We start from the raw sequence: 12,430 nt of genomic DNA on the forward strand, positions 1-12,430 counted from the left end.
TCTTTTACACTCTTCTTGAATGTACCTCCAAGGCTTTATATATTCTCTCAAAATCATATGTGAACAAGATATTCTTGTTTAAGCGTTAAGAAACTCCATCCACTTTGTTGAACTTGCTTTTGAACTCCAAAACTTAGCAAAGTTGCACTTTGAGATATTTTGTGTAGATTTATGACGTTATCCTCCATTGAAGTTGTAAAATTAAATTGAAAAAGAATTTGCATAAAAATCCAAGAAGGTTACATCCCCAGATTTCTGAAGTAGGTTTTGGATTTGACATAATTTTATCATATTTCTGAAGTTGGTTTTGAATTTGAAATAATTTTATCAACAGAAAAGACCGTGAAGGGCCTGAATCAGTTATGTGCCAACTATTAGAGATGCTTTCAAAAGAAACTTCCCTTGAAACCAGCAAAATTAATGCATCATAGCTTTTACGGTCAAGTCTCTCTACCATCAGCTTGTGTATTCGACTGGGCGGCCCTTCTAGAAAGGATACAGATGGTGGACTTCTTGCTGCAGTGGGAGATGCTTATGATCACTGTGCTCTATGCATTTGGGCGGGGGAGAAATTTAATATATGTTTATGCATTGCAAAGTAGCTAGAGAGGTGTGGAGCAGTATATTGGCTACATTTGAAATATCGTGGGTCTTTCTAGCAAAGCTCATAGACTTATTGGAGGGATGGTCTACGGCCACATGGAGAAAAAGAGGAAAGGTATTGTGGAATGTATCTCTTTTAGCTACACTCTGGGTGTTGTGGAAAGAGAGAAATGCATGTGTATTTAAAGGACACATCAAGAGTCTTCTTTCCTCTCCAACAAAGTGATAACTCTATCAATATCTTGGATTAAGGCCCTGCCTTGTTTTAGGTTTGTGTCTACATATGACCTATAGAACGGGTGGAAGTAAGTTTGTCTTAGCTCAGAACAGGATCCTAAGGTTATGCAAAAGTGGGAGCCTCCTGAACACATGTTTAAGTTAACTTTGATGGGTCTAGTCTTGGAAATCCAAGGCCATCTGGCATTGGAGGGGTATTAAGAGATGAGCTTGGAGCAGTGACATGGGCATTTGCAGGTCCCATTGGACTTGCAGACTCAAGCGAGGCTGAAGTGCGTGAGTCCACCAAGGAATAAAGCTCCTTGAAAATGAAGGTATGAATAAGTTGGTGGTGGAAGGGGATTCTCTCAATGTAATCTTAAGGCAAAGGAGTTCAGGAAATACCATAATGAATTAAAACTGTTCCAGTGACATTGAATATGATATAGCTGCAGATGCTTGCAGAGCTGTACCAAAGAATCACATTGCTGCCTTATAGCATGGTGGATGAAATGCAGTTTTACTTTTGATCTTAATTGCAAATTACTTACCTACAGAGGCCTTAACAAGATAATTATCCCTTTCAATTGGTCCAAAGTTGAAGGTGATACCACTATAAAATTGGCGAGCCAGAGACAAGCTGATTATTGATTTAGGTGTTGATTTGGATTTAGAATTGATTCATCTGGTCATGTTTTCGGAATATAAATTTTTCTCAGATCAGTTTTAACTGGTATGAGGCTTTTCTTGAACGAATTTGAGTGGATTTTTTTATTGTTCATTCTTCTATCTGATCAATAATTGTTAGTCCATTCTCTTTGGTAGAATTGCTTTGATTGAGATATAATTGTGACCATTTTTCTCTTCATCAATGATCACTTGACATGAGTCAAAATTAAGATGTTGAATCTTAGTAAAATGAGACGTCATGTTTCCACGAAAAATGAAAGATGGCATCTAAACAACTGGAATGGATTTGAGTTTTTTCTGTTTCTGGCATTGCTCGCTCACTTTACTTGCATCCAAACAACTAGAAAGTCTTTCTTAAATATTAGTAAGTTGTAATGGGATAAAAGAAACCAACTGTACCAACCATGGACCTTCAACTTGATGCATCGCAAAGTGGCTGGCCATAGCCCAAACCTCAAGTAAAATTGGTGATAATCGGGCCATGTGTGGCAGTCGCGAAATTTTTTTCCAAGGAATATTGATTTATCAAGTGGTGGACGAGGAGGAATGATGGTGGGGAGAATTGAGAGGGCATGAGTGGGGAGAGGGTGAGAAAGGAAAACGTCTATTCAAAATAGAGTTTCATGTTCCTCTATTTTTAGTTCACTTTGCATCTATCTCCTCATTCATGCCATCTCAGTTCTCTTCCTCTCCCATTCTCCCTACCCTTCTCAACACTTGATAAGCTAATATTCCATGAAAAAAAAACATTTCATGTTTGGCAAACATGGTCTTAGGCCCTATTTGTTTTTTGTCTATGCATTTTGATTAACTTGTAAACTATGGTCCCCTTTTGTTGGCCGGAGAGTTCATTTTATGTTAATAGTTAAAAATCCTCTTAAATGTCACTTCCAGTGCATTTTTTAGGCTTTTCATTACTCTTTTTTTTTTTTTCCCTTCAAATGAGGGTATATTTTATTGAAAAAAGAGAGGCGACCGAGATGGTCATTACAAGTAACCAAAATAAAGGGCAAAAGAAAACAACTATAAGGCAGGAGATGGAAAGTTATGGGCAAGGAAATTTAATCTCTCCAAAGCTCGCACGGTTCTCCCCCTATCGAACTGCCTCATTGTCGGCCGATCTCCTAACGTGATGAAATCCTACTTGGAACCCTTTAAGCCGGTCTTGAATCTCCTCAAAGAAACCTGCGACTCTCCAGGAGTAGGGGCTTGTCCCCTGCATCCACATTTAAGGAGTCACCTTCCACTATCAGCCTATCCAACTCACCTCTCTCCATAAAAACGGATTCCTTGTACTTATAGATTTTTTGCCCCCAACCTTGATTTGTGCCACCTGGCATAACTTTTCAGTCCTTGCACTCTTAGCACTACCAGAGCCAAACAAATGAAAACCACTTTGAACCTTTGTTTTGATAATTGACTCTTTCTCTTGAGCCCTTCAATAACAGCCTCTTTTATAGAAAAGGTTCTTTCTTTTGAGAATGACACCCTGCAACTTCACTCTACTATAATATTTTGAACCCTTGTTTTGATAATGACATCCTCTTTTATAGAAAAGTTTCCTTCTTTTGAGAGTAACACCCGCTCCCCCACCTTCACTATGCTATAATTTTTGACAACTAAATACCTATTTTCCAGTCTACTCTGCTTCTACTCTTGTTTGTTCACTACACTACTCAGGCCTCGTATGGTTGCTTCACTTTGGAAAACACTACGGAAAATTGCTAGAATCTACACCCATTGTTTCACTTCATTTGAATTCATTTCACCAACTAAATGCAAGTTGTTTTTTACTGTTTGACTTTCCTCTCCAACCAATAGAAAGAGGAAAGTGAAGAGAATCTATATTCCTTCTACTTCCATATATGTTATGTGCAACCAAACGGAGCCCTAAGAAAATTTGTTAGATTTGACTATTTCCCCTCATTTTGTTTACAATTGAGTGCGAGGAAAGCTACATTTTGGACTTTTCTTGTCTTGCCCAATTGTGACACTGAGAATAGCCTTTTGCCTTCTTCACCTTTCAAGAGCAAAAAATTTGTACTTGCAATGAAAAACTCCCTCCTTTTATAACACCTCAACCTTCACTCTTTATTTTCTTTTAGTTTTTGACAACCAAATAAGCTGCTTTAACTCCATACTATTCTTACTTTATTCAACATTCACTCAACGTGTGGTATACTCTCCATTTTACTTCACCTCTTAGGAAAGTAACAAGACAGGACCTTAGGAAAACGACCAAAAGAGCACAAAAGCAAGTTGTTTATTCACGGATAACTTCCATGTCTCTCCTTTTGTTTTTCAATCCAGGCCATTTTTGCAGAAAATGGTTGATTTCTGTCCATTGGACCACCTCTTGATTCATAATATAGTCCATTGGACACGAGTCAGACCACAGGGAATCACTTAGGGGCTCTCCAAATCAATGGTCCTCAATGTCCTAAGTAGGGGTCCAACTCGGGTCGGGTGGGTTGGGTTTTCCAAAACCCTACCCTACCCTACCCGAGAATTATCTCGGATCGGGTCTAATTTTTTACAGGAAAACCCGAGATTCGTAAACCCAGCCCTACCTAAGACCCATGATTTCTAAACCCTGTTAGAGATTTTGCAAAATGATGTTGATAAAATTATGTGAATTTTCACAAGTTTTATTTAAATTAGAAAAACAATTTTCAGACAGGTCCGGTCGACCGGGGTATCCCGAGCGACCGCTGATTGGTTACTAGAAACTTAATTGAGTTATAGAAAGGTGTGGGAGGTCGACCGCGGTTTTTTGGATCATAAAAATTAAAATTGACAGAAGCATGCAGGCGGACGACCGCGGTTGTTCGAAAATCTATCCGTTGGGAGAAAATGGACATGGCCTTTTCACTTCCGTTTTTTAACTTTCTTTCGTGTCTTTTGCTTCCCAACAGTCATGGATGATTTTCAAACACAAGGGACACCTTGTCCCTTGTGGATGATCCAAAACACTTAATCACAAAGAGTTGTGATCAAATGGTCATTATTCAAATCAATCCAAAAGATGTTTTGAAGGGATGTTTCCCTTAATGGATAGACATCTAATGCTCTATAAAAAGAGCAGAAATCTGTCTTTTCTATACGCTGAAAAATCAGTTATTGCTGTACTTTCTTTCTCTCTCTAGCAATCTCTTATTCCCTTGTTTTTCAAGATAGTTTGTTCATTAAACAGTGCACTAAAACTGTTTTTCAGAAACAATTTTTGTGTTTTCTCTAAGGCTTGAAGTTCTTGAAAGGTGTTTTGAGTTTGATTCTAATTGTGCAAAGTGTCATCAAATACTTATAGGACCTTCCTATAAGGCTTCATTATATCTTGGAGGCAATTCGTAGATCCCCTTTGCACACAACTGGTTGGGGCGAAATTTATCTTAAGAAAAGCGATTATGCGCCTTGAATCATCTCTACCATTTCTATCTTTTAGAAAATCCCACCAACAAACCCGACCCATGCTATTTACTTATTTTCCTGTCAAGTCGGTGTGTGTCGGGTAAAAGCCGACCCAAATTGCAGCCCTAGTCGAAAGGCCGTATTTGTTTTAAACTTTGAGTCCAATCTTGATTATTGGACTCAATTTTTTTTGTTTTTGATTTTCATAGCTGATTGCAAGCGTAAAACCGATTATCGGATTCGCCAGTGTTGCTTTTAATTTATTGAGTCTATTAATCAGTTTGGGCCTTTAATTTTGAGTTCAATAATCAGTTTTGAACTCCCAATCCCAATTCAATGAGGTGGCCCATTAGACGAACTTATGGATGACCCTCACAGCAGTGAACCCTAGAAATACATAACACATGCAACTCTCTTCCTCCTTCCCCGCCCATCACTATCTATCTAGACTCGAGCTTGTCGACGAGAAAAAAAATCTGAAGGAACCCAGATTTCATTTCACTTGGAAGACTTTTTCTACCTCATCTAATCTGTAAGCTGTATCAAACTCCCTTTACTCCACCAATGTCTCTTTATTTTCTTCGTAGCAGGCTACTTGGAATAAGCATCACACAACATTCAAGCACTCATCTCTATTTTCTTCAAAACCCATATCTGAAATCCATTTCCACCTTATCAAACCCTAATGACCAACCCTCATTTACAATCTCCTACCTTGTTAATTCATGTGGCCTATCAGAAGCAGCAGCTCATTTAGTCGCCAAGAAAGTCAGCATTAAAACCGCTGAAAACCCAGACTCTGTCCTTTGTTTATTCAAAAACTATGATTTTGACAAAACCCACATCTCAAAGCTCATTACCAAGTACCCCTCATTGCTCTTAGCCAAACCAGACAAAACCCTGAAGCCCAAGTTTGAGTTTTTCCGTGATATGGGCCTTTCTGGCTCTAACCTCGCGAAGATCCTCTATTCAAACCCAAATATTTTGGAAAGGAGCTTAAAGAAGAGCACCATGCCTTCCATTGATTTCCTTAGAAGTCATCTCCGTACCAACGAAAACATTATCTTTGCTATCAGACGCTCACCGCGTCTTCTTCATTTGGGTTTCCAAAACCTGATGGTATCCAATGTATCAACCTTGCAAAAACATGGTGTACCAGAATTGGGAATTTCGAAATTGATCATGACCCGACCCAGTGCACTGATGGTGAATCCTGATCGTTTTAGTGAGAATATAATGGCGATTAAGGAGATGGGTTACAATCCCTTAAAATCAACGTTCATCCGAGCAGTCAACATTATGTCAGTAATAAGCAAATCGACCTGGGAAGCAAAATTGGAGGTTTATAGGAGTGAGGGTTGGTCTGAGAATGAGATACTTCATGCATTCAAAACTCAACCTATGTGCATGGGTATATCGGAGAAGAAAATTAGGAAAGCGTGTGATTACTTTGTGAACAAAATGGGCTGGAAGCCATCGGTTATTTCCAGAAACCCAAATCTTTTGAATCTTAGTTTGGAGAAGAGAATTCATCCTAGATGTTCGATTACGCAAATTCTGATGTCAGAAGGTCTGATTGATAAGGATTTGAATCTGGTTCGGGTATTGAAATTGACTGAGAAGGACTTCATGGAGAAGTTTGTGATCAAGAATCAAGAGAAAATTCCTAAAATACAGAGGGTATACCAAAACATGATTGGAGCTGTGGTATTAGACATTGGTTCTAAGGAATTGGGTGGATTTCAGAAGTTGTAATGTATTCATAACAGAACACTTGAAATATATGTATTTTCAGTTTGTTTTCTGCCATTTTTTTCTATTTAACAGAAACTGGTTGGCTGGAATCTGACAACACATTGGCTGGAGTGCACGACGTACCTCACTATGGTGGTTTGCCCTCTGACACTTGATTTGATGCAATATTTGTCTTTCAGTGCCGTTAGTTCTTAGTTATTTGAGTGCAATTAATTTATTTTAGACTCTTTTAGCTTGCCTAGGGTGAAATCTCTGATGAAGAATATGTTACTAATTGTGGGTGTAGTCTTTGGTCATAATTCGAATGTGTTTTGATTGGCTAAATGCAGTAAAATAAGTCCCAGCAACTAAAAGTTGTTCTAATTCTGACACCAGAAAAATCTTTAGACTCAAACTGAAGCATCGTTAGGTCAATATTTTTTTGAACAGGATCTTTAGGTCAACTTTTTAATTCTTCAAAGTCAAGCAAGTGAGAATCACTGCTTCTTGAACAATGAGCTGCTTTATCTTATCATGTGTACACTTTGACCATCTATTTTTCTTTTACACTCTTCTTGAATGTACCTCCAAGGCTTTATATATTCTCTCAAAATCATATGTGAACAAGATATTCTTGTTTAAGCGTTAAGAAACTCCATCCACTTTGTTGAACTTGCTTTTGAACTCCAAAACTTAGCAAAGTTGCACTTTGAGATATTTTGTGTAGATTTATGACGTTATCCTCCATTGAAGTTGTAAAATTAAATTGAAAAAGAATTTGCATAAAAATCCAAGAAGGTTACATCCCCAGATTTCTGAAGTAGGTTTTGGATTTGACATAATTTTATCATATTTCTGAAGTTGGTTTTGAATTTGAAATAATTTTATCAACAGAAAAGACCGTGAAGGGCCTGAATCAGTTATGTGCCAACTATTAGAGATGCTTTCAAAAGAAACTTCCCTTGAAACCAGCAAAATTAATGCATCATAGCTTTTACGGTCAAGTCTCTCTACCATCAGCTTGTGTATTCGACTGGGCGGCCCTTCTAGAAAGGATACAGATGGTGGACTTCTTGCTGCAGTGGGAGATGCTTATGATCACTGTGCTCTATGCATTTGGGCGGGGGAGAAATTTAATATATGTTTATGCATTGCAAAGTAGCTAGAGAGGTGTGGAGCAGTATATTGGCTACATTTGAAATATCGTGGGTCTTTCTAGCAAAGCTCATAGACTTATTGGAGGGATGGTCTACGGCCACATGGAGAAAAAGAGGAAAGGTATTGTGGAATGTATCTCTTTTAGCTACACTCTGGGTGTTGTGGAAAGAGAGAAATGCATGTGTATTTAAAGGACACATCAAGAGTCTTCTTTCCTCTCCAACAAAGTGATAACTCTATCAATATCTTGGATTAAGGCCCTGCCTTGTTTTAGGTTTGTGTCTACATATGACCTATAGAACGGGTGGAAGTAAGTTTGTCTTAGCTCAGAACAGGATCCTAAGGTTATGCAAAAGTGGGAGCCTCCTGAACACATGTTTAAGTTAACTTTGATGGGTCTAGTCTTGGAAATCCAAGGCCATCTGGCATTGGAGGGGTATTAAGAGATGAGCTTGGAGCAGTGACATGGGCATTTGCAGGTCCCATTGGACTTGCAGACTCAAGCGAGGCTGAAGTGCGTGAGTCCACCAAGGAATAAAGCTCCTTGAAAATGAAGGTATGAATAAGTTGGTGGTGGAAGGGGATTCTCTCAATGTAATCTTAAGGCAAAGGAGTTCAGGAAATACCATAATGAATTAAAACTGTTCCAGTGACATTGAATATGATATAGCTGCAGATGCTTGCAGAGCTGTACCAAAGAATCACATTGCTGCCTTATAGCATGGTGGATGAAATGCAGTTTTACTTTTGATCTTAATTGCAAATTACTTACCTACAGAGGCCTTAACAAGATAATTATCCCTTTCAATTGGTCCAAAGTTGAAGGTGATACCACTATAAAATTGGCGAGCCAGAGACAAGCTGATTATTGATTTAGGTGTTGATTTGGATTTAGAATTGATTCATCTGGTCATGTTTTCGGAATATAAATTTTTCTCAGATCAGTTTTAACTGGTATGAGGCTTTTCTTGAACGAATTTGAGTGGATTTTTTTATTGTTCATTCTTCTATCTGATCAATAATTGTTAGTCCATTCTCTTTGGTAGAATTGCTTTGATTGAGATATAATTGTGACCATTTTTCTCTTCATCAATGATCACTTGACATGAGTCAAAATTAAGATGTTGAATCTTAGTAAAATGAGACGTCATGTTTCCACGAAAAATGAAAGATGGCATCTAAACAACTGGAATGGATTTGAGTTTTTTCTGTTTCTGGCATTGCTCGCTCACTTTACTTGCATCCAAACAACTAGAAAGTCTTTTTCTTAAATATTAGTAAGTTGTAATGGGATAAAAGAAACCAACTGTACCAACCATGGACCTTCAACTTGATGCATCGCAAAGTGGCTGGCCATAGCCCAAACCTCAAGTGAAATTGGTGATAATCGGGCCATGTGTGGCAGTCGCGAAATTTTTTTCCAAGGAATATTGATTTATCAAGTGGTGGACGAGGAGGAATGATGGTGGGGAGAATTGAGAGGGCATGAGTGGGGAGAGGGTGAGAAAGGAAAACGTCTATTCAAAATAGAGTTTCATGTTCCTCTATTTTTAGTTCACTTTGCATCTATCTCCTCATTCATGCCATCTCAGTTCTCTTCCTCTCCCATTCTCCCTACCCTTCTCAACACTTGATAAGCTAATATTCCATGAAAAAAAAACATTTCATGTTTGGCAAACATGGTCTTAGGCCCTATTTGTTTTTTGTCTATGCATTTTGATTAACTTGTAAACTATGGTCCCCTTTTGTTGGCCGGAGAGTTCATTTTATGTTAATAGTTAAAAATCCTCTTAAATGTCACTTCCAGTGCATTTTTTAGGCTTTTCATTACTCTTTTTTTTTTTTTCCCTTCAAATGAGGGTATATTTTATTGAAAAAAGAGAGGCGACCGAGATGGTCATTACAAGTAACCAAAATAAAGGGCAAAAGAAAACAACTATAAGGCAGGAGATGGAAAGTTATGGGCAAGGAAATTTAATCTCTCCAAAGCTCGCACGGTTCTCCCCCTATCGAACTGCCTCATTGTCGGCCGATCTCCTAACGTGATGAAATCCTACTTGGAACCCTTTAAGCCGGTCTTGAATCTCCTCAAAGAAACCTGCGACTCTCCAGGAGTAGGGGCTTGTCCCCTGCATCCACATTTAAGGAGTCACCTTCCACTATCAGCCTATCCAACTCACCTCTCTCCATAAAAACGGATTCCTTGTACTTATAGATTTTTTGCCCCCAACCTTGATTTGTGCCACCTGGCATAACTTTTCAGTCCTTGCACTCTTAGCACTACCAGAGCCAAACAAATGAAAACCACTTTGAACCTTTGTTTTGATAATTGACTCTTTCTCTTGAGCCCTTCAATAACAGCCTCTTTTATAGAAAAGGTTCTTTCTTTTGAGAATGACACCCTGCAACTTCACTCTACTATAATATTTTGAACCCTTGTTTTGATAATGACATCCTCTTTTATAGAAAAGTTTCCTTCTTTTGAGAGTAACACCCGCTCCCCCACCTTCACTATGCTATAATTTTTTACAACTAAATACCTATTTTCCAGTCTACTCTGCTTCTACTCTTGTTTGTTCACTACACTACTCAGGCCTCGTATGGTTGCTTCACTTTGGAAAACACTACGGAAAATTGCTAGAATCTACACCCATTGTTTCACTTCATTTGAATTCATTTCACCAACTAAATGCAAGTTGTTTTTTACTGTTTGACTTTCCTCTCCAACCAATAGAAAGAGGAAAGTGAAGAGAATCTATATTCCTTCTACTTCCATATATGTTATGTGCAACCAAACGGAGCCCTAAGAAAATTTGTTAGATTTGACTATTTCCCCTCATTTTGTTTACAATTGAGTGCGAGGAAAGCTACATTTTGGACTTCTCTTGTCTTGCCCAATTGTGACACTGAGAATAGCCTTTTGCCTTCTTCACCTTTCAAGAGCAAAAAATTTGTACTTGCAATGAAAAACTCCCTCCTTTTATAAGACCTCAACCTTCACTCTTTATTTTCTTTTAGTTTTTGACAACCAAATAAGCTGCTTTAACTCCATACTATTCTTACTTTATTCAACATTCACTCCACGTGTGGTATACTCCATTTTACTTCACCTCTTAGGAAAGTAACAAGACAGGACCTTAGGAAAACGACCAAAAGAGCACAAAAGCAAGTTGTTTATTCACGGATAACTTCCTTGTCTCTCCTTTTGTTTTTCAATCCAGGCCATTTTTGCAGAAAATGGTTGATTTCTGTCCATTGGACCCCCTCTTGATTCATAATATAGTCCATTGGACACGAGTCAGACCACAGGGAATCACTTAGGGGCTCTCCAAATCAATGGTCCTCAATGTCCTAAGTAGGGGTCCAACTCGGGTCGGGTGGGTTGGGTTTTCCAAAACCCTACCCTACCCTACCCGAGAATTATCTCGGATCGGGTCTAATTTTTTACAGGAAAACCCGAGATTCGTAAACCCAGCCCTACCTAAGACCCATGATTTCTAAACCCTGTTAGAGATTTTGCAAAATGATGTTGATAAAATTATGTGAATTTTCACAAGTTTTATTTAAATTAGAAAAACAATTTTCAGACAGGTCCGGTCGACCGGGGTATCCCGAGCGACCGCTGATTGGTTACTAGAAACTTAATTGAGTTATAGAAAGGTGTGGGAGGTCGACCGCGGTTTTTTGGATCATAAAAATTAAAATTGACAGAAGCATGCAGGCGGACGACCGCGGTTGTTCGAAAATCTATCCGTTGGGAGAAAATGGACATGGCCTTTTCACTTCCGTTTTTTAACTTTCTTTCGTGTCTTTTGCTTCCCAACAGTCATGGATGATTTTCAAACACAAGGGACACCTTGTCCCTTGTGGATGATCCAAAACACTTAATCACAAAGAGTTGTGATCAAATGGTCATTATTCAAATCAATCCAAAAGATGTTTTGAAGGGATGTTTCCCTTAATGGATAGACATCTAATGCTCTATAAAAAGAGCAGAAATCTGTCTTTTCTATACGCTGAAAAATCAGTTATTGTTGTACTTTCTTTCTCTCTCTAGCAATCTCTTATTCCCTTGTTTTTCAAGATAGTTTGTTCATTAAACAGTGCACTAAAACTGTTTTTCAGAAACAATTTTTGTGTTTTCTCTAAGGCTTGAAGTTCTTGAAAGGTGTTTTGAGTTTGATTCCAATTGTGCAAAGTGTCATCAAATACTTATAGGACCTTCCTATAAGGCTTCATTATATCTTGGAGGCAATTCGTAGATCCCCTTTGCACACAACTGGTTGGGGCGAAATTTATCTTAAGAAAAGCGATTATGCGCCTTGAATCATCTCTACCATTTCTATCTTTTAGAAAATCCCACCAACAAACCCGACCCATGCTATTTACTTATTTTCCTGTCAAGTCGGTGTGTGTCGGGTAAAAGCCGACCCAAATTGCAGCCCTAGTCGAAAGGCCGTATTTGTTTTAAACTTTGAGTCCAATCTTGATTATTGGACTCAATTTTTTTTGTTTTTGATTTTCATAGCTGATTGCAAGCGTAAAACCGATTATCGGATTCGCCAGTGTTGCTTTTAATTTATTGAGTCTATTAATCAGTTTGGGCCTTTAATTTTGAGTT

General features: G+C 38.3%; 1 protein-coding gene across 1 annotated transcript; it reads left to right on the forward strand.

Moving 5' to 3' along the window:
* Nucleotides 1-5,481: 5,481 nt before the first annotated feature.
* On the forward strand, nt 5,482-6,672 carry LOC143888876 (uncharacterized). Its single transcript, XM_077393265.1, has one exon. It carries the CDS (start codon nt 5,482-5,484, stop codon nt 6,670-6,672), a length of 1,191 nt encoding a protein of 396 aa, XP_077249380.1.
* Nucleotides 6,673-12,430: the final 5,758 nt, after the last annotated feature.

The sequence above is a fragment of the Tasmannia lanceolata genome, unplaced genomic scaffold (assembly GCF_043159265.1).
Source record: "Tasmannia lanceolata isolate RefF3 unplaced genomic scaffold, GAP_Taslan_0.1 ptg000012l, whole genome shotgun sequence".
NCBI classification, from domain to species: domain Eukaryota; kingdom Viridiplantae; phylum Streptophyta; class Magnoliopsida; order Canellales; family Winteraceae; genus Tasmannia; species Tasmannia lanceolata.

What these genes read in the sequence shown, in the direction of transcription:
- LOC143888876 (XM_077393265.1), top strand. Translation starts at nt 5,482, where the DNA reads ATGTCTCTTTATTTTCTTCGTAGCAGGCTACTTGGAATAAGCATCACA.